Source organism: Aplidium turbinatum, chromosome 10 (assembly GCF_918807975.1).
Source record: "Aplidium turbinatum chromosome 10, kaAplTurb1.1, whole genome shotgun sequence".
NCBI classification, from domain to species: domain Eukaryota; kingdom Metazoa; phylum Chordata; class Ascidiacea; order Aplousobranchia; family Polyclinidae; genus Aplidium; species Aplidium turbinatum.
Window position 1 is genome coordinate 4572563 of NC_137481.1, and position 24278 is coordinate 4596840.

At 40.1% G+C, this 24278-nt stretch overlaps 1 protein-coding gene across 1 annotated transcript in view; it reads right to left on the reverse strand.

Moving 5' to 3' along the window:
• Positions 1-12825: 12825 nt before the first annotated feature.
• The window catches only part of LOC145778424 (uncharacterized), a 31983-nt gene continuing 20530 nt past the window's right edge, over positions 12826-24278 (reverse strand). Inside the window, exons 24-31 of the mRNA XM_082589905.1 lie at positions 21657-21816; positions 20888-21075; positions 20082-20241; positions 19093-19134; positions 15839-16011; positions 14206-14377; positions 13590-13786; positions 12826-13128 (exon numbers count right to left, since the gene is read on the reverse strand). Of these exons, the coding sequence (XP_082446031.1) occupies positions 12937-13128; positions 13590-13786; positions 14206-14377; positions 15839-16011; positions 19093-19134; positions 20082-20241; positions 20888-21075; positions 21657-21816 (1284 nt within the window). The 3' untranslated portion in view covers positions 12826-12936. The remainder of the gene's footprint in view (positions 13129-13589; positions 13787-14205; positions 14378-15838; positions 16012-19092; positions 19135-20081; positions 20242-20887; positions 21076-21656; positions 21817-24278) is intronic.

Genomic DNA, 24278 nt, shown 5'->3' on the forward strand with positions numbered 1-24278 from the left:
CTTTGAGGATAGCCTATCTGTCAAAACTTTTGATCAAAATAATAATTAGCCAAAAAATGCTAAATTTAAAGTCTTCGGTTTGACCCGAATTGGAAACGATCTCAGATCTACCAGCACCAGAGCCGAAGGCGAAATCACTCTCTCATTGAGCTGGTTCACTCCATCAGTGATAAATAACGTAAATGTGAAGTGAAAAATAAAAAAAATGAGATAAGCTGCATACCGAATCCTATTTTTGGATTCGAGTTTTTCAAATAATTTAAGATTCGAATAGATTCGAACCCACTATTCTAAATTGCCCATCCCTAGTCCAACACCAGTCACGACTCCGAGAATGAATGTTTGATGCATTGGTATACCATCGCATCAAAAGTTGGTACTGAAAGACAAGTCAATTATTGTGAAGGCTTTGTTTCCAAATAGAAGCAAGCCCTTGAGCTTTCCCAGTTCCGGTTTAAAACGTTTTTTTATTAAATACAACTCCCCATTCCTTCCAGTGCTGCAGTGGAGAGATCTCTCTTCAGAAAAGACGTGCTGAAGCCTAAGTGTAAAGACTCAGCGACTCGCATTTCTAAATGCTGGTGTTTTTGAGAGATGTGTAACAATAAATTTTACCTAGAACGTTTTTTATAACGACAATGAAATGGCAGTGTAAACGAATGGCATCATTCGTTTTCAAAGTAATTTTGACTTTACAAGAAATGGTTTTCTGTGTCAGTTAAGACAAAAGTAGCGCGAGAAGTAGTGGTAGCGCGCTACTTTAGCCCGAGTAGCGGTAGCGGGTAGCGCTGCTTTTAAAGAAACGAATGCCCACTTCTGCTTTCGGAACACTTTTCGTCATTACACTTGACTACTAGGAAACTGTGTCACCGAAAGCTAGTGCAAACTGCTATCATACAGCAAACTCGCAGTATCAGGCTAAAACACATTGTTTGCATCTACACTTGTGAAGTAGTATTTTTGTTTGGAATAAGACGGGATGCAGCCAAATGTCAACCAAAAACTTGATTTTGAATAAAAAAAACTTAAGGCTTCCTAAGGCTCCATCAGCTGGTCATAATTAGGCTAGCAACGATTTATAGATATATTTTTTACAGCTGAGTACGATACCAACAACTACTACAGCTAGACAAAAAATATTGTAGGCTTTAATTTCAGTAAATAATTTTTTTTTTTTTTTTTTCTCATTAAATTTTCATTTCCGACGATAGTTTTTTGTAGAAAAATGAAAGAAAAAGAAAACTGATAACTAAGTCATTTTTAACGTTTAACAAATAAAAATTAAATGTTATTTTAACAAAGCATGAGTACAAGCACAAGATTAGCGTTTAACTGTTAGTACATTCACGAGGGGTCTAACTCTGCTGTAGTTTGTGGTTCTTAAAACCTAATTTTAGTCTATTCTGCGAACTTATGTTGGTCTATTGCTCAGCTGGACAGCTCAGATTACTCGGAATAATGATATCATATATTTTCTTCAGGTTTGATTTAAGCATGTGGATAAAAACTGTTAAACATTGCCTCAGTCTGTTAAAAACTGCGATTTTTCAACGAAACCGAGGCCTTTTTAAAAATTCCTTTACTTTCGAACAAAATCTGTCTTTCCGGCTGCTCTTAGAATATTGCAAGTTGCAACCTAGCAGAACGACCACTTAAAAAGACTGAACAGTAACACAAAACAAGCTACGGTAGTTAATAAAATATTTTAATGACTTTCTTTTCCTCAGTCATCAACGCGCTTACGTGACTTAAAATGAAAATAAAACTTATAGCATTAAATGAAGAAACTTTCCATTCAGGCTGTAACAAGAACAGGAAAAAACGTTTTAAACAATAAACATTATTGCTACTATAAAAAGTGCTCAATGTTAAGCATAGAAAATTACACCAAATATAGTTATTACTTTCTAAAACCTCTACAGCCTGGTGCACCCTAAAACGGGGGTCATCAGAAGGTTCTTATTCAAATAGAATATACTCAAATAGAATTCTATTTGAATAAGGACCTACTGATGATCTCCCTTTTAGGGTGAAACAGGCTGTAGAGGTTTTAGAAAGTAATAACTTTATTTCATAAAAAATTGTGTTATGCTTCTCTGGAGTTGTTCGAATAGTAAAGGATACCAGAGAAAGTTGAAAGGTTTTTTTTCTGATGGCCGTCGGCCAGTTCATTTTATCCGGTTCTGTTTTGCTTCTTTCTAGCCAAATGCCCAGGATCTGACTATTGTTCAAGATCGCAGCTTCTGGAAAGAGCTAATGAGTTCGTTGGGCCAGATCAGGGACGTCAAGATCTGGGTCTTTCTCTGGTACACTTTCTGGCCGGACATGGTTTGATATAAGGCTAGCTTTCTGTTGATTTCTTTTCTGAAAAGGAATGTCCCTTGTCAGAAATGTGGTGTCGTCCGCATATTGTTGTATTGTGATTGTAAACTTGGAAAAGCGAAAACAGTTGATCAGTTGGTTTTTCTTTATGCGACGGGTGAGCACGTCAGCACAGATTATGAAATAGGGCATGCTGACTGCTGAGAGGGTATCCCTGTCGAATGCCTCTTTTTACGTTTATTCGTTTGGTTGAGGCTCCATTTATTTCTATCTTCCGTTTTGTTTTATTGGTTTCACGCCGAGTTTCTTCAAGATTCCATACAGAAAAGAGTGACTTACTTTATCGAAGGCTTTTTTCAAGTCAGTTATTATGACGTAGGGGAAGGTGGGGTAAAGTGGAATACCTAAGGGTTAATTCAGTACAGTTCACTGATTTTTCCATAAAATTTAACTTTTTTTATTTGAGCGTTAATTCTAACATATTTCGACAATTTTTAAAGTGCACTTTTGATGACTGCCAGCTTTTTTATATAAATTTTTTTAATTTTAAAATTACCTCCAATAGTCCACTTTACCCCGCATATGTGGGGTAAACTGGACCGTTGTAAGTTTTGAGCAAATTCCGTAATTTTTTTCCACGCAATTAAATTATTTACAACTAGCATCATTAGGGAAGTCATTATGAAACTTCACAACTGCAGTTCATAAGTCCATTACGAATCAAACTTTGAAGAATTTTTTTAAAAACGGAGTTCACAGATAAAGTTGTCATCCTCTCATTGCAACCAGCGCAGGCTTCATGCGCCCACAGGATGTCCTTTGGTGATAACGAGGTACCGTATTCTGAAAAACAAGAATATAACAAAGTTAAGAACCAGTTCGTCTACTCGATCATGATTGGTGGGATATTCCGCCCCGTTAGCTCAGTGGTTACGAGCCCGGCTCAAGATTACGCGGCGCTGGTTCGACTCTCGGGGTATGCGCTTGAGCAACGCATTTCAGGAGTGCTCTCTATTTTGCGGCACTTAATGGACGCAATAATTTCAGGTAACAACACCTCAGCAATCGGAAACTTCACTCAGCCAATCTCGTTAACCGGCCCTGTGTCAAGAGCCTCTACAAGTATGCGAAACTACCAGGAATAGCCTATCAAGGTTTTGTCAGTCCGAGGATAAAGATTCAATAACCAACCAACCATATCAGAACAACTATCCACTTGAGTGCTAATTAGGCCTACACAGCTGTTGTGTAAAATAAGCTACAAGATTATAAGTAACACAGAACCTAATTCGGTCAAGAAATCATAAACAAGAAAAATATTTATGACAGGGTAAAGTGGACCACCACTGGTCCACTTTACCCCACCTCTACATTACTACTAATTTAACTGTTGGCCAAATTTAGGCTAGTCAGCATCAAGAGTGAATCTACGTAATGCGTACGTGATATAGTGAGGCTCATTTTTATCATTCAAAAAAACTTCTACTTTATGTACATAAGATACAATTTAAGTTACCATACATACCTTTCAGTAGATCAGAGGGTGCAAAAAGTAATTTCCGCTTTTTTGTGTCTTATAAACCATGAAACCTTGAATAATGGCGTGTGCAGCTACTTTTCGTCATGCTTTACTAAATTTAATGGTATCCACACAATAGTGAAACTTTAATAGCAAAAAAAGGCGGGGTTCCACTTTACCCCGTTGGTCCGCTTTACCCCACCTTCCCCTACAAGTCCCGGTGTTGTGTTTGAGATGCTTCCAGCCTTCCAGGGTGCTTGTATGTTCTTTTAGTCCGGCAGCCCGTGACGTATTTGTAACATCATAAGGTACAAAAGGTTTGAGTGTTTTATCAACCTTGCCCCACTGTAGGATGTTCAGAAACCCACATCCGAGGTTTCACTGCTGGGGCGTTTGGGGGCTACGGCCCGGTGAAAAACCATTTTGGGGGTCAAAAAAACATCATAAGGTACAAGAACAAAACTTACGCCAGATTTTATGCATTCACTTGTAGACTTTGGAACAAGTCGATCTAGGTGCCCCAGGTGGGGCATTCCCGAATAAGGGGCCCCAAAGTTGGGGCAAAATACGTAAAAATAACATCATAAGGTACAAAGATGGAACTTCTTTCATCAGTTGGGGCATGTTCCACTGGGTACGAAACAACTTTTCTAATGGCCCCAAGGTGGGGCTTAACCTCATTTTGGGGGTATTACCCCTAAAATTCACAAAATTAACATCATAAGGTACATGGATGAAACCAAGTGTAGGTGATAGTACCTCACTTACGGATTTCAGAACATTAAAATTTGGTCGCCTCAGGTGGGGCATTCCCGAATAAGGGGCCCCCAAAGTTGGGGCAAAATACGTAAAAATAACATCATAAGGTACAAAGATGGAACTTGTATCATCAGCTAGGGCATGTTCCACTGAGTTCGAAACAACTTTTCTTATGGCCCCAAGGTAGGGCTTAACCTCATTTTGGGGGTATTACCCCTAAAATTCACAAAATTAACATCATAAGGTACATGGATGAAACCAAGTGTAGGTGATAGTACCTCACTTACGGATTTCAGAACATCAAATTTTGGTCGCCCCAGGTGGGGCATTCCCGACTAAGGAGCCCCCAAAGTTGGATCAAAATACGTACTGGTAAAAATAACATCATAAGGTGCAAAGATGGAACTTCTTTCATCAGTTGGGGCATGTTCCACTGAGCTTGAAACAACTTTTCTTATAGCTCCAAGGTGAGGCTTAAACTCATTTTGGGGTATAACCCCTAAATTTCACAAAATTAACATAAGGTATAAAACCAAGTGTCTCTCGTATATATTTCAAAACGTCTGCAAATATTTTGAAAAATCAACGAAGCATGTAAGATATAATATCTACACAGCATAACATTTGCTTATTAGATTAAAATTTATCACTATGAAAATAGATATTGTACGAAGGAGTGGATTGCCACAAATGTAATTCGCTCTGGGTATTTTCTGATGAAGCACAGTTTTGCACGGGGGAAAGTTGCTTCTATCTGAACCTTTCAGTCGTCGCAATGGATTGGAACCTTTCGGTTTGTAGCCTATGTCTCAATGAATTTTTTAAATCGTAATTCATTAACGCAATGACCACTTTTACATCCATACATCTGGCACACAAATTTTTCAATGCCTTTTTCAATGTTTTCATCAAGATTTTTCGAATATCCCAAAGCAGCAAAGGCATGTTGAGCATGCACATTTTTCTCCAATATATTAAGGGGTCGAGCCTTCCCTTTACCCGAAAAAGCAGCTGTATAATCACAGCCTGTAAAGCAATGAAAACCGGAAAGCGACCGAAGCATGTCTGGAGATAAAGTACTGCCAAGCTTTGATACATCAATATATCTCAGAGTGCTGTTTGCCTGTAGACCAACTTTCATTCATATGTTTACGTCTTTTTGTACGAACGACAAATTTCCCAACAGTATAATCAGAACATCCGTGTCATTAGAGCGGACTACCACATTTTTCACATCTTGGCATGCGGTGACGATGTGGTACATTAGGCGCGTATCTGCTTCTTCGTGGTAGCATAACAAGGACTCCTCTTCACCACACAACATTTTTTTGCCATCTTTTCGATAAACATAAAATTTTTAATCAAGTGTAGCATAAAGAACTTTTAAGTCGAGGAAGCTGGAATACTCATCTGATTTCCAGGAATTAACAAGAAAATGCACCAATGCTTGCTTGAAGTTGTCATTCCTCATTGCGGCTGCAAAATTAACAGGTCGTTTCATGGCCTCTCCTTCGATGACGTATTGCTGATCGCGAAAGCCATGAATTGCTCGGCGATCTCGCTCGGCATCTTTGATGGACGGCGATACAGTTCTATCGAAAACAACGCGTATTGTTTTCTCACTGCGTCTGCACAATTTCTTCAAAATCGTCTTTGCAACACCTCCGAAAGTCATCGGCAAATCTCCAAGAGTGTGAAGAAGAAACATACAATCGATCAACGTACAGTCAACAAAAGGCGGATCTGTACTTTCAATTTTCTTTTCAAGAGCCTTCAAAAGCATTGACTTTTGGGTTGATTTCATCGTTGCATCCATATGGCACAAAGACAGTGGTACTGGTGTAAAGGGGTAAGACAGCATCAATTCCATGTCTACCTTGTGATCTACTGCTAAACATAGAAGCCTTCCCATCAAATTGTGTTCCATTCTCAACTGAGAAAATTTGCCTTCGCGGGTTATGCTTTTCACAACGGCAGCTTCAGAAGCAAAGTTCCAGATTTTGTTTCTACGTATTGGCTTGTTGAAGGTGCTAGCGTCCTAGTGGCATTGACTTATAAATTTGTTTCTATCCTCAGTTCCTTTTTGAAAAACATTCAAAAGAAAATTTGAAGTGGCAGGAGCGACTGCTTTTCCTGTGCTAATATTGAATAGAAAAGATACATCGAAGCTTGCACTGAATGGATTAACTGTAAGCCTATACTGCTTCTTTTTTGCATTAGTTTATCCAAATGTCTGCGATCTGTATCGATGCTTGAAGGAGGAAAGGTCAAATGATGCTTCCTCTCCTGATGTCATCCCCATATCTTCATAAAAGTGGTGAAGAATTGATCGGCGCATAAAGTGGGTAAGTGCCCATCTCTGTCTGGCACCAATTGAATTGGTGAAAGACGTAATCCCAGTGAGTCGATTGGCGGATCCTGCATTGATTGTTTGCTCCAAAGTTTGATCAACAGCACATCCACAGAAGTTTTTTTCAGTTCTTTTTACGGACAAGGTGCCTTGTTCAAACAGATCACTTATTCCAGGGTGAGTTTCTTTCATTTTTAGCATGTTATCCTGCAGTCGCAAAATCCATCTTGCATAATTTGGTTGGTTGAAAATGAAGAACACGCTTGACATCTCTCCTATGCAGTGCACAAACAACTGATGATTTGCAGAATGAATACTCCGAGCAAAGAGGAGGTAGGCTACGTCTTGACAAGTTTTAAGTATCCATACCAGTACTAGGCAGTCTTGCCATTTTCTCCTGTTTCGGTTTTCCTTGAAAATTGTTGGTAGGAACTCAAAAAGTATTTAACGTCGTCATCCAAAAAGCCAATCGTTGACTGGGATGGACGAATACATAAACGACGTAGTTCTTCGTCCAGATTTTCAGGAGCAGGGCATTGTAACAAGAATTGATTAAAATGCAAGATTTCTAATGCTGCTCCAAAAAGAACGTGTATTCGTTTGCACCTATTGTAATGAGTACCACGCAGAAACCCGTTAAAGGATCCTTTTGCAAGAATACCAGCTTTTGTTAGGATGTATGGACCACCTGAACCATCCAAGTACTTACTCATAGCTTTAAAGAACGCCATGCAAATGTGGAAACCACCCAGTAATATGAACAAACGGTCATATTTTGGACTTTCTTGCTCTTGAATGGTGAGGGCATGTTTTGCAATGGCCAGATTGTATGTAACACACATGTACTCTTGCTGGCATTCATCTGCTATCTGCAAAGATCTTCTCATTGTTTCAGCAACCACTTGCAGACTGGTGGGAGACTGGTTGATCTGCGGAAGGTACGAGATCTTCTGTCTTTGGAAGTTATCTTCGAATACTTTTGCATTCAATCCGACCCACATAGGTGTCCTTGGAATACCCAAAGCAAGGGACACCATCCACAATGAATCAATCGCAGGAAAGTTTTGCAAAGCCTTGTGCGTTTAAATTCTCTTTTAATCCTCAAGAGCCAAAAAACGAGCTCTGTCATCCGTTTCCGCTTTCTATACGGTTGAAGATCTACAACATCAGCTGCCAGTGACCTCCGCTTCTTCGATTTCTGCCGAAAGGTTCCATCTTCAGGTTGAGGCTTCTCTACAATTTCTTCCGTTTCCGAAGTTACAACCAGATTCTGAAAACAGATGCCAACTGTGTCGTGGAAGGTTCCCTTTCCATCCAAAGTATCAACAAAAGCATCATAATTATCCCAAGCTACACCGGTGCAAAGTTCAGGTTGTAAGTCTATTCCTTGCGGAGTTGCACGGTTTTGCTTGAGATGAGTATATGCAACTTTCGACTTTCGCACCCGGTATCAGTCTTTGTGCTAGGAAAAATCCTCAGCTGAAGCAAAAAATTTTTTAACGTTTTGCAAACACTTGGTTTCATCCAAATAGGCTACAACCTTGAATTTGGGGGTTGTATATCCTAAAAAAACACATCACCTGATAAAGAAGAAGAAATTAAAAGAAGAATTACATTTGGTTGGCAGGCATTTGGAAGAGCGAGCTCAATATTTAAAAGTAAATTACAGATTTCAATGAAAAGAAAAGTATATAATCAATGCATTCTCCCAACAATGACATACTAACACTCAAACTACGCACTGCGCAAAGATCACATAGAAAAAGTACTCTTAGGCATCACATGGAAAGATAGGAAACCAGCCAAATGGATGCGACAACAAACACAAATCAAGGATATCATTCAAACAATAAAAAGTTTAAAGTGGAATTGGGCAGGACATATCATGCGAACAACTGACAACAGATGGACAAGAAGACTGGATACCGCTTGACAATAAACGCAAAAGAGGGAAACAGAAAACAAGATGGCGAGACTAACTCTACCAATTCGACAAACACTGGACACAAACGTGCAAAAACAGACAAAGTTATAAAGATATGGGGAAGGCCTTCATCCATGCAGTGGAACAACAATGGCTGACAATGATGATATCCTAAAATGAGGTTTAGCCCCACCTTGGAGCCATAAGAAAAGTTTTTTCGAACTTGGTGAAATGCGTCCCAACTGATGATACAAGTTCCATCTTTGTAGCCTTATGATGTTATTTTTACGTAGGCTATTTTGCCCCAACTTTGGGAGCTAATTATTCGGGAATGCCCCACCTGAGGCGACCAAAGTTTAATGTTCTGAAATCCGTAAGTAAGGTACTATCACCTACACTTGGTTTCATCCATGTACCTTATGATGTTAATTTTGTGAATTTTAGGGTTAACACCCCCAAAATGAGGTTAAGCCCCACCTTGGGGTCTTAAGAAAAGTTGTTTTGAACTCAGTGGAACATGCCCTAAGTGATGATAGAAGTTCCATCTTTGTACCTTAGGATGTTATTTTTACGTATTTTGCCCCAACTTTGAGGGCTCCTTGTTCGGGAATGCCCCACCTGGGGCGACCAAAATTTAATATTCTGAAATCCGTAAGTGAGGTACTATCACCTACACTTGGTTTCATCCATGTACCTTATGATGTTAATTTTGTGAATTTTAGGGGTAATACCCCCAAAATGAGGTTAAGCCCCACCTTGGGGCCATTAGAAAAGTTGTTTCGTACCCAGTGGAACATGCCCCAACTGATGAAAGAAGTTCCATCTTTGTACCTTATGATGTTATTTTTACGTATTTTGCCCCAACTTTGGGGGCCCCTTATTCGGGAATGCCCCACCTGGGGCACCCAGATCGACTTGTTCCAAAGTCTACAAGTGAATGCATAAAATCTGGCGTAAGTTTTGTTCTTGTACCTTATGATGTTTTTTGACCCCCAAAATAGGTTTTTCACCGGGCCGTAGCTCCCAAATGCCCCAACAGTGAAACCTCGGATGTGGGTTTCTGAACATCCTACAGTGGGGCAAGGTTGATAAAACACTCAAACCTTTTGTACCTTATGATGTTACAAATACGTCACGGGCTGCCGGACTATTTGTGACGTGCTCTATTCTGGGGTTTGGCCACCCACATTTCTGATTTGGACAAATCAGGCTTGTGATCATGGGTGTGGGTCTGTTGGAGAGGATTTTACTCAAAATGTTGTAGTCTGTGTTCAGAGAAATCGTTCTCCAGTTTTTGAGCTCTCTTTACCTTTTTTAAGGATTAGCTTCACTTTTGCGTTTCTCATGGAGGGAGTCTATTTTTTTTCAAATAGTAGTTTGTAAGCATTTCCAAAATGCCATATTTCAGGAAGTGACAGCACTTTTGGTAAAAGAGTGCGCCGAGACCATTGAATTCTGGTGTGGAATCTTTGTTCAGAGAGTCGAAGTCTACTTTTTTTAGAGTTATCAGCTGCTCCGCTTGTTCAGCTGTGTCTTTGTCAATTTTGGCCTCTCCCGTACTTGCAAACAAGCTAAACGATAGAAAAAAGAAGATTAAAGTTGAAAGGGTGGACTAGGCCGTCTGGACGAAGGGATCGTCGTTTGAGTCCGTTTGAGTGAGCTCATCCACCGAACTGACGACATTTCGGTGGTGAGGAGAGGTCCCGGGCGCGAACTTTTTTCCTACGAACTTTTTGTCTCATTTGCATATTTCTGTAAGTGTAGCCATTACTGGTAACCGCGAGGCGCGCGTAACTGTTTTTACCGATTCATTTTTTTCGCGCGGTTTTCAAAGTCAGCAGCCAATGTTCGCCCTTCAGGTTTAAATCTAAACATTGAACGTGAAAAATAATGTAGCCTGGAGACACACCCAGTCTAGTCAAGTTTAAAACAGTTGAAGAAAGAAATTGATTCTGGTCACTCTAAAAGTAAGATTTTTCGAATTGATTAAGAATTAACCCTAACCCTAAGACTTAACGCTAACCCTACTTTTTTGAAAAGTTTTTGTGCGCCGCAAAAATTAATTCAAAGAAAAAAAATTGACTTTGATGGACGTCGAACCGCTGTCCTCACGAACATAAGGCAAAAAATGAAACCACTGAACCAAGCACCCCAACGAAAAATGCTTGCATTCACACTGTATTAATACAAACTCTATGCGAAGTAACAAAAAGTTCGTGGAAAAAAAATTCGCGGCCCGGCAGTCCAGCTCGCAGAGATTCTCTCGAAGAAACGGACTCCGAGTCAGTTGACAGGTGGTTTTTGTCAACTGAGACGGCGTATTCTTGGAGCTGGCGTGGGTATGGTCTTTTGTAGTCGTCGCCATGGGCGATACTAGTTGAGAAACCGACCTCCGCTTGTTCGAGGGCTCTTTTGGAGTCGATGTCTTGGTCTCCAGTGTGTTGGAAAGGTGATTATCTAACTTCTCGGCAGCTGATGAAAGGCTGCTGCGCACGGGAGTTTTGAGGTTATGTCTTCTCCCGCGGTCCACGATGGTAAAGCCATCATCGTTTGTGGTGAGGTTCTTACACTTCTATGCCCTGTTTTTTTGGGACCCATGGTCGTGCAGCTTCGCAATCAGACTTGTGAAAGCCTGATGACCGTCAAGTAGAGCAGGGGATTTGTTGCCTGGTGAGGGACGACTCTGAGACTCTAGTGACCACTCGCCTGGCACCGGATATAAAGTGATTACGTTGCATGGTGATATGGGTTGCCATACTTTAGTCACATAATTTACGTTCTTATGGGTGTACTTTACCGGCGATTGATGGTCTAGCTCCAGCTGCACCATGAGCAAGAACTTAGTTTCATCCTCGAAGGGAGAGAATGTCACGAGGAATATGTGCTGCCGCAGGTTCTTGGCAGGCACCACTTGTAGCTCCTTCCCATACTTGGAAAGAAAGCCGCCTTTTATAAAGAAATATACGAAGGTGCTCACGTCAAGCCAGGTGTGCCTTTCAGCTTGCACTACCATTGTTTTTTGGTAGTTAAACTCGTTGACCTGAGAGTTGCCCGTGAGTAAGTGTAAATGTATAGTAGAAATGATTTTAAATTGGTCGATCGAGAATTTTTTTTCGACGCAGATCTGAATTTTAGACTAAGATCATGGAAGCCTTAAAGGCATACTAAATGAAATTTTCAAACGGGAATTAAGCATTAAAATGTGTAAACTAAACATTCAAGAATACATTTCAAAAAAATTACCGAAAAAAAATTGTTTTTAATGGCGCTGGCAAGGCCCAAAGTCCAATGTTTCATTTATTTTCTTTTTTTTTCAAAACGACCAAAAAGTGCAAACACAGCTCGAGAATACGTCACAAAAGACAGCAATAACAAAAGCCGCGTTACAACATTTGATGTTTTAACATCAGATCTGAGGTTTTGAGCAAACTGTCTGATGTTTTGACGTTGAAATCTGATGTTTTGTTGTACATTATACATACATAGCCTACAGTTAAATCGCCGGCAGTAACAACTGTTGCGTGATCAGCTGATTGCTCGTATTTTGTTACGTAGACTGAACAGTCGCACGCTTCGCTGCTCAGGCCCATTCTGGTTTTGAAAGCTCTGACAAAAGCACGCGCGCAATGATGGTCAGACCGCAATGGGGCAAAATTTTATTGAAAATCGTTTTATGGTAGCATGTTAAACACAAAGAACGTGGAAAATCGCCAAGTCAGGTTTTTCCTTTAGTACCGTACCTCTTTGAGAATGAAACGTAACAATCTATCTCTCAACCGCCAGTTACTCGCCTGTGGCTCATCGTTCCTTTTGTGTGTGTTCTAATTGTTTGTCACATGCCTGTATATTCTATAAGTCATGTGATCTGTTTCAAGCCGTATAAGTTCCTCGCAATCATTCTTGTATCGCTTGTAACACACTTCATCCATTTAAACATCTTTTATTGCACTGTACATTTCCTGGCAAAAAATAACATTATCTTATACAATAATCAACGTTAAAATGATAGGCTACTGCTAGTAGCTGATTTTACGCAGCAGGCTAAGGGGTAGCCCAAATGAATTAATTGAAAAGCAAGTCAGATGGGTGAGGTTCATTCTTTGATTCATATGATGCTCTGAATCCCCCGTAGTTTGTTTTACCGTTTGAGATAAACAAGATACTAAGATAGGAAGTTTTGCTGATTGCGGTGATCCTGTTGTTCAACCTTCCACCGAGTGTTAACGTTCTTCTCTTTAAATTTCCATCATAAATCTGTGGAAATACAAAAGTTGTTTTCTTGTGAGCAAGCTAGGAAAGTCTTGAGGTGTGATGAAAGGTCTAAATCGTGTAGACTTCAAATAAAGAAACTCCGTTGCTTTTCAGTCAGATTGTTCATGATGATGATGAGTAATAATGATGATGATGATGATTGTGACTGATGTAGTAATTTGTAGGCTATCACTGTGTACTTAGTAGGAAAAATAAACGTTGTGAAAATTTTGTGACAACACAGAATTTCTTTTAGCAACCAAGGAAATTAGTTAACAGTAAAAAAATCTTCATGCTTGGATGAACCATAGTTGCTTACTGGTGAAGTAGAGCTTATTTTTCATACAAACGTTGCAGTTTGTTGGAGGTAAAGTAGGCCTAAAGCTAAATCTATGCCAATCACTAAACGCTTCTATGTTTTTAAATGTAAAAATGCATTTTATTAGGCTAATTTTCCACCATACCTCTAACTTGTCATTGACATTTTCAACCAATATTCCATGGACGTACAAATAAACGTATTTGTTTTTCCCACCAGAATATATGACCCATGTGCAGCGGGAATTGCTTGGGTAAGTCCCTGGCCAATTAGGAGTTGAAATAAATTGTAAGGAACTGGTCGCGGTGAATCTCCCACCGCATGAAGATGTTCGTTCATCATCTGCAAACAGTAACTTTGACAGAGGAGTAGATGGGGTAATTTTGGACCTAGGCCCGAAATAAATTTAGAGGCTCCGAATTTTTCCAATGAGCTCGTAAAGTTAAGAAAACGGCACATGCATTTTTGCATTGCTTGGTGTATTTGCTGAGAGTTGTCTTGTTTCGTAGGCCGGGTATTGTCATTGTTACCAGGCCAAATTTGCCTCGGGCCTGCAAACATCCGCAAAGTAAAGCTTATAACATGAACAAGTCATCAACCTTTGAAAATCTTACGATGGCTTTAAAAAACCTTACTCAACACACCAGGAAGAACACATACTCACGTGTGACCTTCAGCATTTCAAAAATGCTTTTTACATGAACGGACTTTGAATTTGATAGAACAAAAATCTTGCCAAATAGACAGTTTAATAAAATTACCTCCAGGAACGTAAACTTCGTAAAATGCGTAAAAGGTTTCAACATTTCTTATTGGTTCAGCTTCGAAGACGACCCTCAGGACCCCATTGGTGGAAACGTAGCTCAAGAAGGTGGTGGGGTTGCTAGTAAATGCACCGAGTTTTGGTGAACTGGCAGTACTTCCATCAAGTACCTAAAGTTTTAAGTCTTTTTAAATCAATTGCTTTGATATTCAATAAACAGTGAAAACTGGCAGTCATAAAGTTTAGTTGATAATTATTGAAAGCTAACAATAAGATATCGGATCACATTGTTGCCGACTGTCAAATTGATGATAATAATCAAGCATTTTACAAAACATAAGAAAATTTTAAACTTCCATTTCAGAAAAGTGTCGTGACTGATATAACAGGCATTGCCGCAAAGTAAAATTTTAATTTTAACATGCTAAATAGGCTACAGCTTGACAGCATACAAATATTTCGTAGCGTATAGCTGTCTATTTACCCTAAGGGCAAAAAATAATAATAAAACTGAACCGCTAGCAAATAAAACTACAAGACGACAACAAACAAGCAGTTCCAGTTGCTTCAGCATCAGAGTAACATCAAAAACGTTAATTTGGCATTTTCAAACTGCAGGTGATAATTAAGGTTTGAATGGACACATGATGTGGTGCTCTAGCAACAATTTCTTCTACTGTGTAAAACGCTTCCGCGTCACAATCGGTCGTTTGGCCGGCTCTTGATAAATCAGCACAAAAACCAAAAGAACAAATTTTTAAAGCGTTGGAAATAATAGTAATCATATCAATGGTAAAACATAAAAAAGCTTCTCATCATTTCTGTTAACAAGCTTATCCCTTTCGATTTTCCTGTGGCAACTGTTGTCTTTCACCCGGCGTGGTCTTTGGAAAGGTTTTTGGTATGCCGAGAATCGTCATACATTGGGTCATCCGTGTCACTTGGATGTTCATTGACCATGAACTTTCTAGGGAATCAGGCCGATTGATATATAAGTTATCCCTTTCGAAGTGGCTGTTTCAATTCTTAACCTCTAATCCGCTCAGTCTCGGGCTTTTGTTGTTATTGCTTTAATTGCTTGTTAACAACTTCATGCTTTTTTGCCACATTTATTTTTCTTTGTTGGTTGGTTGATTTTCAATCTTTATCCACCGACTGACAAAGCCTCTGATAGATTATTCTTGGTAATTTCGCATACTTGTAGAGGCTTTGAACCGCTGACGTAGGGTCGATTACCGAGATTGGCAGAGTGAAGTTTCCGATTGTAGTTGAAATGTAGTTGCCGAGGAATCATTCCATTTACTAGGTGCCGCATTAGTATTTAAAATTAGTATTATTGGTTATTACTAAATTGATAGTATACATGCGACATACATATTTCACAGTATAAGTGCAGACCGTGGCACACCGTTTCGGCCTTCTAGCCTCCTTAGTGCAATAGGTACACTGGGTATGGCCACGGAGATATATACCTCCGTGTGGCGTTTTTATATTTCACTATATGCATACATTGCTTACCCCAGACAACACACATCCTTTAACCAACGCACGAGTAGCCATGTAACTGCAATAAACGCGAAATCTCAAAACATTGATGAATGAAATACTTCCATATAACTCATACATCTTACCTTGCACCAAATATTTTTGAAGGAAGCATAACCAAACCACACTCGGACCTGCTGTCCAGGTGGGGCGTATATTGTCCAAATGCATGTGAAACGACCTCTTCCTACTCTTGTACCGGACCGCATGCTGATGCTCTCGTATCCCACTCTGGGAGCGGTGCGACGTCCTCCGCAAACTTTGCGAACAAACACATTAGAATAAGACCAAAATTTTATGTAATTTAAAAGATAAAAGCTTTTGTCTATGTGGCCTTTGCTTGTTTTCGTTTGTCGTATCCAGACTTACACCTTGTGGCTGAAGATTTAGATTAAGTGGACGGAAAGGCAAGGAAGCCAATCTTTGTGTCCAGCTTCAGGCATGCCTTTAAGTGTCCTGCCAAAGACACAGTCTCATGCTCTTGAGCGGTGTCGAACCAGCGCCCTTTCGATTGCCGTTCCAGGGCTCTCACCACTCGGCTATGCAGCCGCGCTCACCACTCAAGCTATGGGCTCTCACCACTCAGGCTATGTGGCCTTTATTTATTTTTTTATTTTTTTTTGGCCTTTAAGAAGGTGCCATCGATACACTTTCTAACATACCCATATTTTTAAAATTATATTCGGCTCTTAAAATTTTCGTAACTGTGGTACAATCTACCTATTGACATTGTTGTGATTGTTACAATGGGCAAATATTATTTGTTATTTCAACACGTTATTCTCTTCGATTTTGTAAAAGCTGTGCTACGCAACTAAGAATACGTAATTATAAGGTCGTAAAAAAAAGAACAATATTAGCCTATACTGCAAGTAGAAAAATGTCTGGACTTCAAAGAAATGCTCCAATTCTAAAATAATATAGTTTTGAAGCATATATTAAAAGTTCTAACTAATGCTCATCTCTCGCTGTCGTCGTGTGAGCATCTGAAAGCAAGGATCTATCATTTTACCACCCCAGATTTACGATATTTCCGGACTGTGCTGGAGGGCTATTAGAGAGCAGCCAGTCTTTAGTTTCATCATCGAAACACAGACCTTTCACTGCATTAGGTGGATTAATGATGGTGCAATCGTTGATGATCTGGTCTGCGATCTGTTCCTCAGCACCACATTCACAAGAAAAGAAAGAATCAATTCCCCATTGGTGCATGGTTGAGCGGAAAAGCCCGTACGGAGACGGTTGAGGCGCACCTACGCCTGTCTTGGTAATGTCGGGCCGGTGGGACGGGTATCAGCGTCGGATATTAACGAGTAGAGTCTGGTGGTGTTGGACTTCCACTAAGAGTTCCAATTATGGTCTTTCCAATTGCCGAAGGTATGTTTTGTCCATCGCTTTGTTGAGCAGAAGTTGAGTGGCTGGTACGAATAGGTGTCTTGATTTCAGTCGACGGGTGTTTCGCTTGTAGGAGCAGAGATCTCGGAGTGAAAAAGATGTTTGGGGTCCAATACCCGTCGACCGAGAGACAGTGTGAATTCTTTGCGACGAAGCTCAGCAGATTGAATGCCAGCAAGGATTGGAAGATTGTCTAATGGTGTGGGACGCAGCCATTCGGTCACTGTGGCGCAGGGCGCTGTTGATGGCAGTGTCGATGTTGTGGCAATGGGCACTGCGGCACCAAGCAGGTGCACAGTACTCTGCTGAGGAATAAACAAAGGCCAGGGCTGCTATACGCAAAGTGTCAGCTCTCACTCCCCAGTTGAGGCCTGCCAAGCGCTTGAGTAGCGCAGCCCACGATGACAGTTTCTTGCTCCGTGACACCAAATGGTGGCGATACGTAAGCGATCTGTAATGTCACCCCGAGATATTTTGGTTCGGGCCAGAAGAACAGAGATTTTTTAATGTTTTGGACATTCAGATGTAGATAAAAAGCTGCTGCCACAGTTTTGGTTTCGCTGAGTTTCAGTCGCCATTTCTGGAGATGAGCTGAGAGAGTTTTTATGTCCTGGCTTAAAGTGTCTTCTAGATCTTCCCACGACTTTGTGGAGTTGAGAATTGCCAGGTCATCCGCGTATACGTATTTTGTGGAGACCGTGCTTGGCAGGTTGTGGGTGTAGATGTTAAAGAGAAGTGGATCCAGGACTGGTTCCTGTGGGACGCCATTTTCCAGGTGTCTCAGTCCGCTTCGCAATGAGTTGGCGGTGGTGAGGGTGAAGCTTCGATTCCTGACAAGTTCTATGATCATATGAACCATGTGTCGGTCTGGAAGCAGGCGAAGCAGCTTGCAGGAAGGCCGCGGTACCATACCGTGTCGTAGGCATCTGTAAGATCTAAAAAGATAGCGCCGGTTTTTTGCCTCAAAGCATGGCCACCTGGAGTTGCGGCCTGATTTGTCGCATTTTGCAGATTTTGATTACAGCTACTGCTAGTGCTTGACTGACATTTTTTGAGACGTTTTTACTTTTTGCGGTTTCCTAATGACATAAAACTTTTTTGTTGCCTTAGGGAAGCAGTAGCAAATGAGAAAAAGTAACTTTAAAAACGCTAAATCAGACTGTTATTGAAAAGTTAACAGTCTGACTAAAATCTTCGAAATCAAATTTTCTTTGTTTTTCAACATGTGAGGATGTTAAAACCTATTGTGTCATCTGGGGAAAAGAGTAAAAAAAGCGTAAAAATCTAATTTTTAGAAAAATTTATTTAAACGTTCTCCCAAAGTTAGAAAAACCTGGAAATTTCTGCAAAATGTGACAAATCAGGCCGTATCTTTAGCTGGCCATGCTCAAAGCAATCCTCGATGTCTTCAGTCAATAGAGTGTGACCTGATCCTCTGTGGATTTTTCGCGCCGGAGCCCAGCTTGCTCCTTAGAAAGAAGCGGGTTGATGATTGGGTTGACACGGGCAAAGATATATATTGAAAAACACAAAAGAGAGATATTGGACGATAGCTTCGAGGGTCTTTTGGTGGCTTGTGAGGCTTAGGGATTCCAACTACTAAAGCTCGTCTCTAGGTTTTTGGGACTGTGGTGAAGTGGTGCAAGCAGGAAGAGAGAATTCTACGTAACCAGGACTTGAGGGCAGGGCTAGCATGGAGCACAAGCTCAGGGCAGATCTTATCTCGACCTGAAGACTTGTGTGGTTTTACTAGGCAGATGGCGGTGGTGAACTTCTCTGGGTGAAATCTTCAGAGATTGTTTCATCTGGTGGTGTTTCCATCTCTGATCATTCATTGCCGATACCGGTACTTTTAACCCTGAATGCACTGAGTCGTGCTACTATACAAGCAAACTGACATTCAAATTCAACCACATTCAAAAAATATTCAGTAACACTCAAATACCTGGATTAGGTGAAGGTGTTGCAGGGATTGCGGGGTTGGGAACTGCAAAATTTAAACATGATTTGAGCTTTTGCAAAGTTAAACAGTTGATAACATCGTCAAAATACATATGTTTTTCAGCACTATAGGATTGAAATAATAATGATATGATTTAGGCTACTTGTTGTTGCTCCCCAAACAAGCCAGTAAAATTTTCGTAAACATCGTTAGATTACATACGATGTAAAAGACAACTTTTAAAGGCTGAGAGCTACAAAAACTAAGACTTTTTTTGCACTGAACGTTTATGTATTTTGCATCCCACTAGCGATGTAACTGCAATTACATTAGCATTGCAACTTATGAGTCATTCTAGAAAGAGTACAATCGGTACCATTTTGAAAGTCTTTGGTATGACCCGACCTGGCATCAAATTATGACCTAACACAAGCAAGGGGTGTCCGACGTTTTCTTCGTAAACAGTTCTTCGTAAAACAATTCTTCGTAAGCAATTCTTCGTAAAATTAATTCTTTGTAAAACAATTCTTCCCAAAGCATTTCTTCGTGCATGCAATTGAGATTTGATGTACCGGTATACGAAGAAATTCTTTACGAAGAATTGTTTTACGGATTTTATTTCACCAACAACTGTTTACGAACAATTGTTTTACGAACAGCTGTTTATGAACAATTTGCCTATAACACAAGCAAGGGAACAACAATGGTATAGTTATGATGTTCGTCCTTGCTTCTTATAGTAACGTACGCACAAAAAATATGCTACAAAATTGAAGTCATTTACAAATAGGCTATTAAGCCACCTTTGCAATTTTAAAGCGACAGAAAATACAACATTATTATTATCGTTATTCACCACTAGACTGAAGACACTGAACCAAAGTGAAACTAAGAAAAAAAAATACTCCAACGGCTAATGCAAGTTGGAACACGGCGTAGAAAAGCAATTAGATTGTAAAAGAGTTTAACACAAAAAAGAAAGTTGCTCTCACTGCTTTGGTAAGTTCCAGTGAATCCCTTTGCGTTTGTTGCTTCATCAGAGTGGAATTGAACCAGGATCTTTCCACCAGTGGAGATCGCGGGTTCAGACGCGGTGATGTTTCCTCTGGCGTGGAAGAACAAACTCGAATCGTCTGTTACGCCGTTAATGACCTTCAAACAAAGTGATGTTATACAAGCAGCCAGTGATGTACGCGCATACAAAAAATATTGACGCCGTCAGCGTAAACGCAAACGTTCGAAAAAACATACGCCGTATGCGTCAACGCAACTTGTAAAAAAATTGGCGGCGTCAGCGTCAGCGCATACACTAGGACTTTTACACCAAACCATAAAGCACTTTTACATTAAAGAGCTTTGTAATGATAAATGGCGGATGGCGCAGCGGATAAGGCGTTCACTTTTCAAACATGCAGTCCTTGTTCGACTCCCGGCTTAAGCTGGTTGTTGAAAAACACCGCTCACCTCTACCCAGGGTGTAATAAATTGGGTGGGAGTAGTTGCTGAAGGAATAAGAGTAAGTAACCTACTCAACAACCTCCATGAAAGTATAGCTTAGTCTTTGAAATAGAGCTGTTATCATGAACCGCAAATTTAAGTTTTCAGGTAGCGGTAACAAAAACGTTCTGTTGCAACACGTCTTAATCACACACTTTGAATTTAACAAAGTAGGCTACCAAAAAACAAAGTAAGAAAGCCCACTTTTTGTGATTCAGCTTTGATATAAAATGTTTCTTTACAATGAATACCACACAGATTATAATCTTATAAGAGCCAAAACTACATAGAAGATAATCACCATTATGCCGTCGCAGCATCGTTCAGTCACCATTGATGACATTTTTAATCTCACTTGTCTTCCTGGTGGGGCTGTAATGACCCACTTACAATAGACACCGTCAGGGTAGTTGGCAGGATAATTAGGAGAAGAGATGGTCTGGGGAACTGTAGTGGCCCTCAGCTCTCCACCACAGTCAACGTAGTTATCTAGCAGAAATAAAAAAAAATAAGAAACAAATAGGAATCGCAATCACAAAACAGCAGCGTTGACAAGGAGTCCAGGAGATACTTTTGAAGCAGGGCCCGGGATGATGTTAGGGGCTCGTAACCTTTCCAAGGGGCCCGTAACCTTTCCAAAGGGCTCATAACCTTTCCAAGGGGTTCGTAACCTTTCCAAAGGGCTCGTAACCTTTCCAAGGGGCTCGTAACCTTTCCAAGGTGCTCTTAAACCTTTCAAGGGGCTCGTAACTTTTTAAAGAGACCCGGTAACTTGAAAAACCACCACGTATTCCTTGGATAAAATTCGTTTTTCTACAGAGACTTAATTTAGAGACCGGAAATCTCATTAGTACCGTGCGCAAATTATCCCCAACGGCCCTGATCATAAATCAGACAATTATCAAACAAAACGTTTGGCTGTGTTACAAGCCTATAGCAAATGTGTTGCCCTTAAATATTTAACTTCGATAGCCTACAATCAGTGTAGGCTACTTAAATGTAGGAACTCAAAAGGTTGTCGTGTTACTTGTAAACAAGTTTTTTTTTCTAAACACAGAAGGTCAACTGACATGCGCGGTAGGTGAGTTGAAATCCTCTGTAAGCAACCGTCTCGTCTGTACGGAAACCTATATAGATTGCCCCAAAAGTAGAAATGGCCTTAAGTCTTCCGGTGAAATGTCCTCTGATAACAAACAAGCCAGGAGAAAATGATAATGTTCCGTCATTGATCTGCAGAATAAATTTGTAAATCAAGCTTTAACATACAGTTGCCTAAGAACATGAGCAATTGAGCATATGCTATAGTAAAGACATTAATATCACCGATTATTTAGATTGGCCTCTTGCCTCGGTCTAAGTTCAGGGGTGGGGAACCTTTTCAGTATTGCGGGCCACATAAAATGAGAAATAACACAAGCGGGCCATTAAAAATTTCGAAATTTTATTTACAGACAAAAACTGATTCGCAACGGTAGGTGCTTCCAAACAGAGACACATATTTCAAAGCATGTTTCCGCATGACTGGAAAATCACCAGCATTTATGCAGCTTTGATAAAAGTTGAGCAGTGGAATGTTTTGGTACATCGCTTTCAACGTACCGTCATTCTGGAGATCTACTATTTCATGTTGGAAGTTATTAGGAACATCATTATTAGGAACATCTTATTGTTTTCAAGTTGTACTTTCCACAGATGTAGTTTAGCTTCAAATGATTTCACTTTTCCAAACAAGGAGTTCAAAAGCTGATTCGGTCCCTGCAACTTGACGTTGAGCTCGGAGAGGTGCTCGCTAATGTCAACCATAAACGTTAGGTCACACAACCACTGGCTATCAGTGAGTTCAACGACATGGTTTCCCTGATTACACAAGGGAACACAATTTTTGTTGACTTTGATCTTACAATTGTTTTTGACTAACTTTTGGGCGCTGACCTGAAATGACATCGGTTTTTCTCTATCACGTCAAGTTTTTGAGCTAGGCACCCACCACTTTGTCTCATAACCCAGAAAAGTACAACATTTAAGAGATCTGCGTTTATTGTATAAAACGTTTTAAGAACTGCAAGCAACCGAAAGTAACTCCATGGTTTTCAAATAAACATTCATACAGCTATATTCTGTTCCTTAAAACGGATATTGCTTCTGCAGGACAAATAAAGTGCGAGTTTTAAGGCAAAAATTTACACTTGTAGCTTTTCCTGTAATGTTCAAGCTATGAACAGTCTCGCTTATTACTCCAGCAATAGTCAGCCAGCATATCTAAATCCAATCTTCCCTGATATCTTTCTACCATCACCTTCAAATCTTTGTGGAATCTTTCTCCTTGCTCATCGCTGACCGCACCAAGGTTTTCCGGGAAATTAGCAAGACGGCTATGCAAAAAATGCATCTTGATGCTCATGTTGCAGCCGAGTTCTTTGTAGCTTTCGAATAGCTTCTGAACAATTTAGATATAATTCTCTGCCCGAGTATTCCCAAGAAATCCCTTGACAAAGTTTTTAAATGATAACCACGCATTTTCTTCCAATTCTGACATTGAACCACTGAAATGTTCATCTTTGATGAGTTTCCAAATTTGTGGACAATTAAATAGGCTACACCAGCCTTCATTTTTTGTATTGACAGGCCAGGAAAAGCCAAAACGAGGTAATTGAAACAGCTACTTTCGGTTGACCATGCTTTAACGAATTGCTTTGTCAGGCCGAGCTTTATATGCAGAGGTGGGAAAATAATTTTCTCTCTGTCAACAAGTGGCTCATTTAGAATATTAGGATCACCAGGTTTAAGGTCAGATCTCGGCCACAAAGCTACTATCACTTCGAAAGTACGGTAAAAACGCACTTTCTTTCGATCGAAAGTGATACCTTCGCTCCTTTCCCAAGTAAATTTTTTTCATTTAGTCTGGATGCTAAGAGTTCCGAAGCTTTTTTTCCTAGTCCCAAATCTCGTGCCAAATCATTCAACTCATGTTGATGGAATACTACACGTTCTGAATCATCTTCAATTGCAAAATCTTCATCATTAGGCTTGTCATCACTAAAACATTCATCATGATCCAAATCTTCGAGCATAGGTGTTTGAACGAAAACTGGAACTGGGATTTCAGCTGAATGAGGCACTGGAGGTAGGCTATAGCTGATGGAAGACTTGGGTACTCAATTTTACGTTTTTTTTTCTTTTTATACCCTGAAGTTTGCACCAAGCAAAAGTAACAGTCTGTGTAATGATTTTTAGGCTCTCGCCAAACTATGGGTATACCGAATGGCAATTTGTCTCGTGTTCCCTTGGTCTACATCCGCAAACTCTCGATACACTGCTTGCATACCTTGTGGCGTGCCCAAGACTTATCTTGATCATCAAGTTTTATTTTAAAAGGTGCAAAGTAGGCTTATTTGACAAATGCACTAAAGTCTTTTCTTTGGCTAGGAATAGTAAAACTGCCGCAAATATAACAAAATGAATCCGGGTTATTTAGACACTGAGGACGAGAAACAGCAGACACAGTCGCAGACAAGATAGTATTCTAACAAACAAACATGTAGTACTAGTACATACATGATTGAAAGTGGAAAGCAACTAACTTCAAAATTGATGACTGCATCGTTGGATGATTGCATCCTCCTACCAAAAGTGGGGGAAATAGCATCGACCTAAATCGATGCCTGTGCCTGTTTTGCTTAATAATTCAGTTG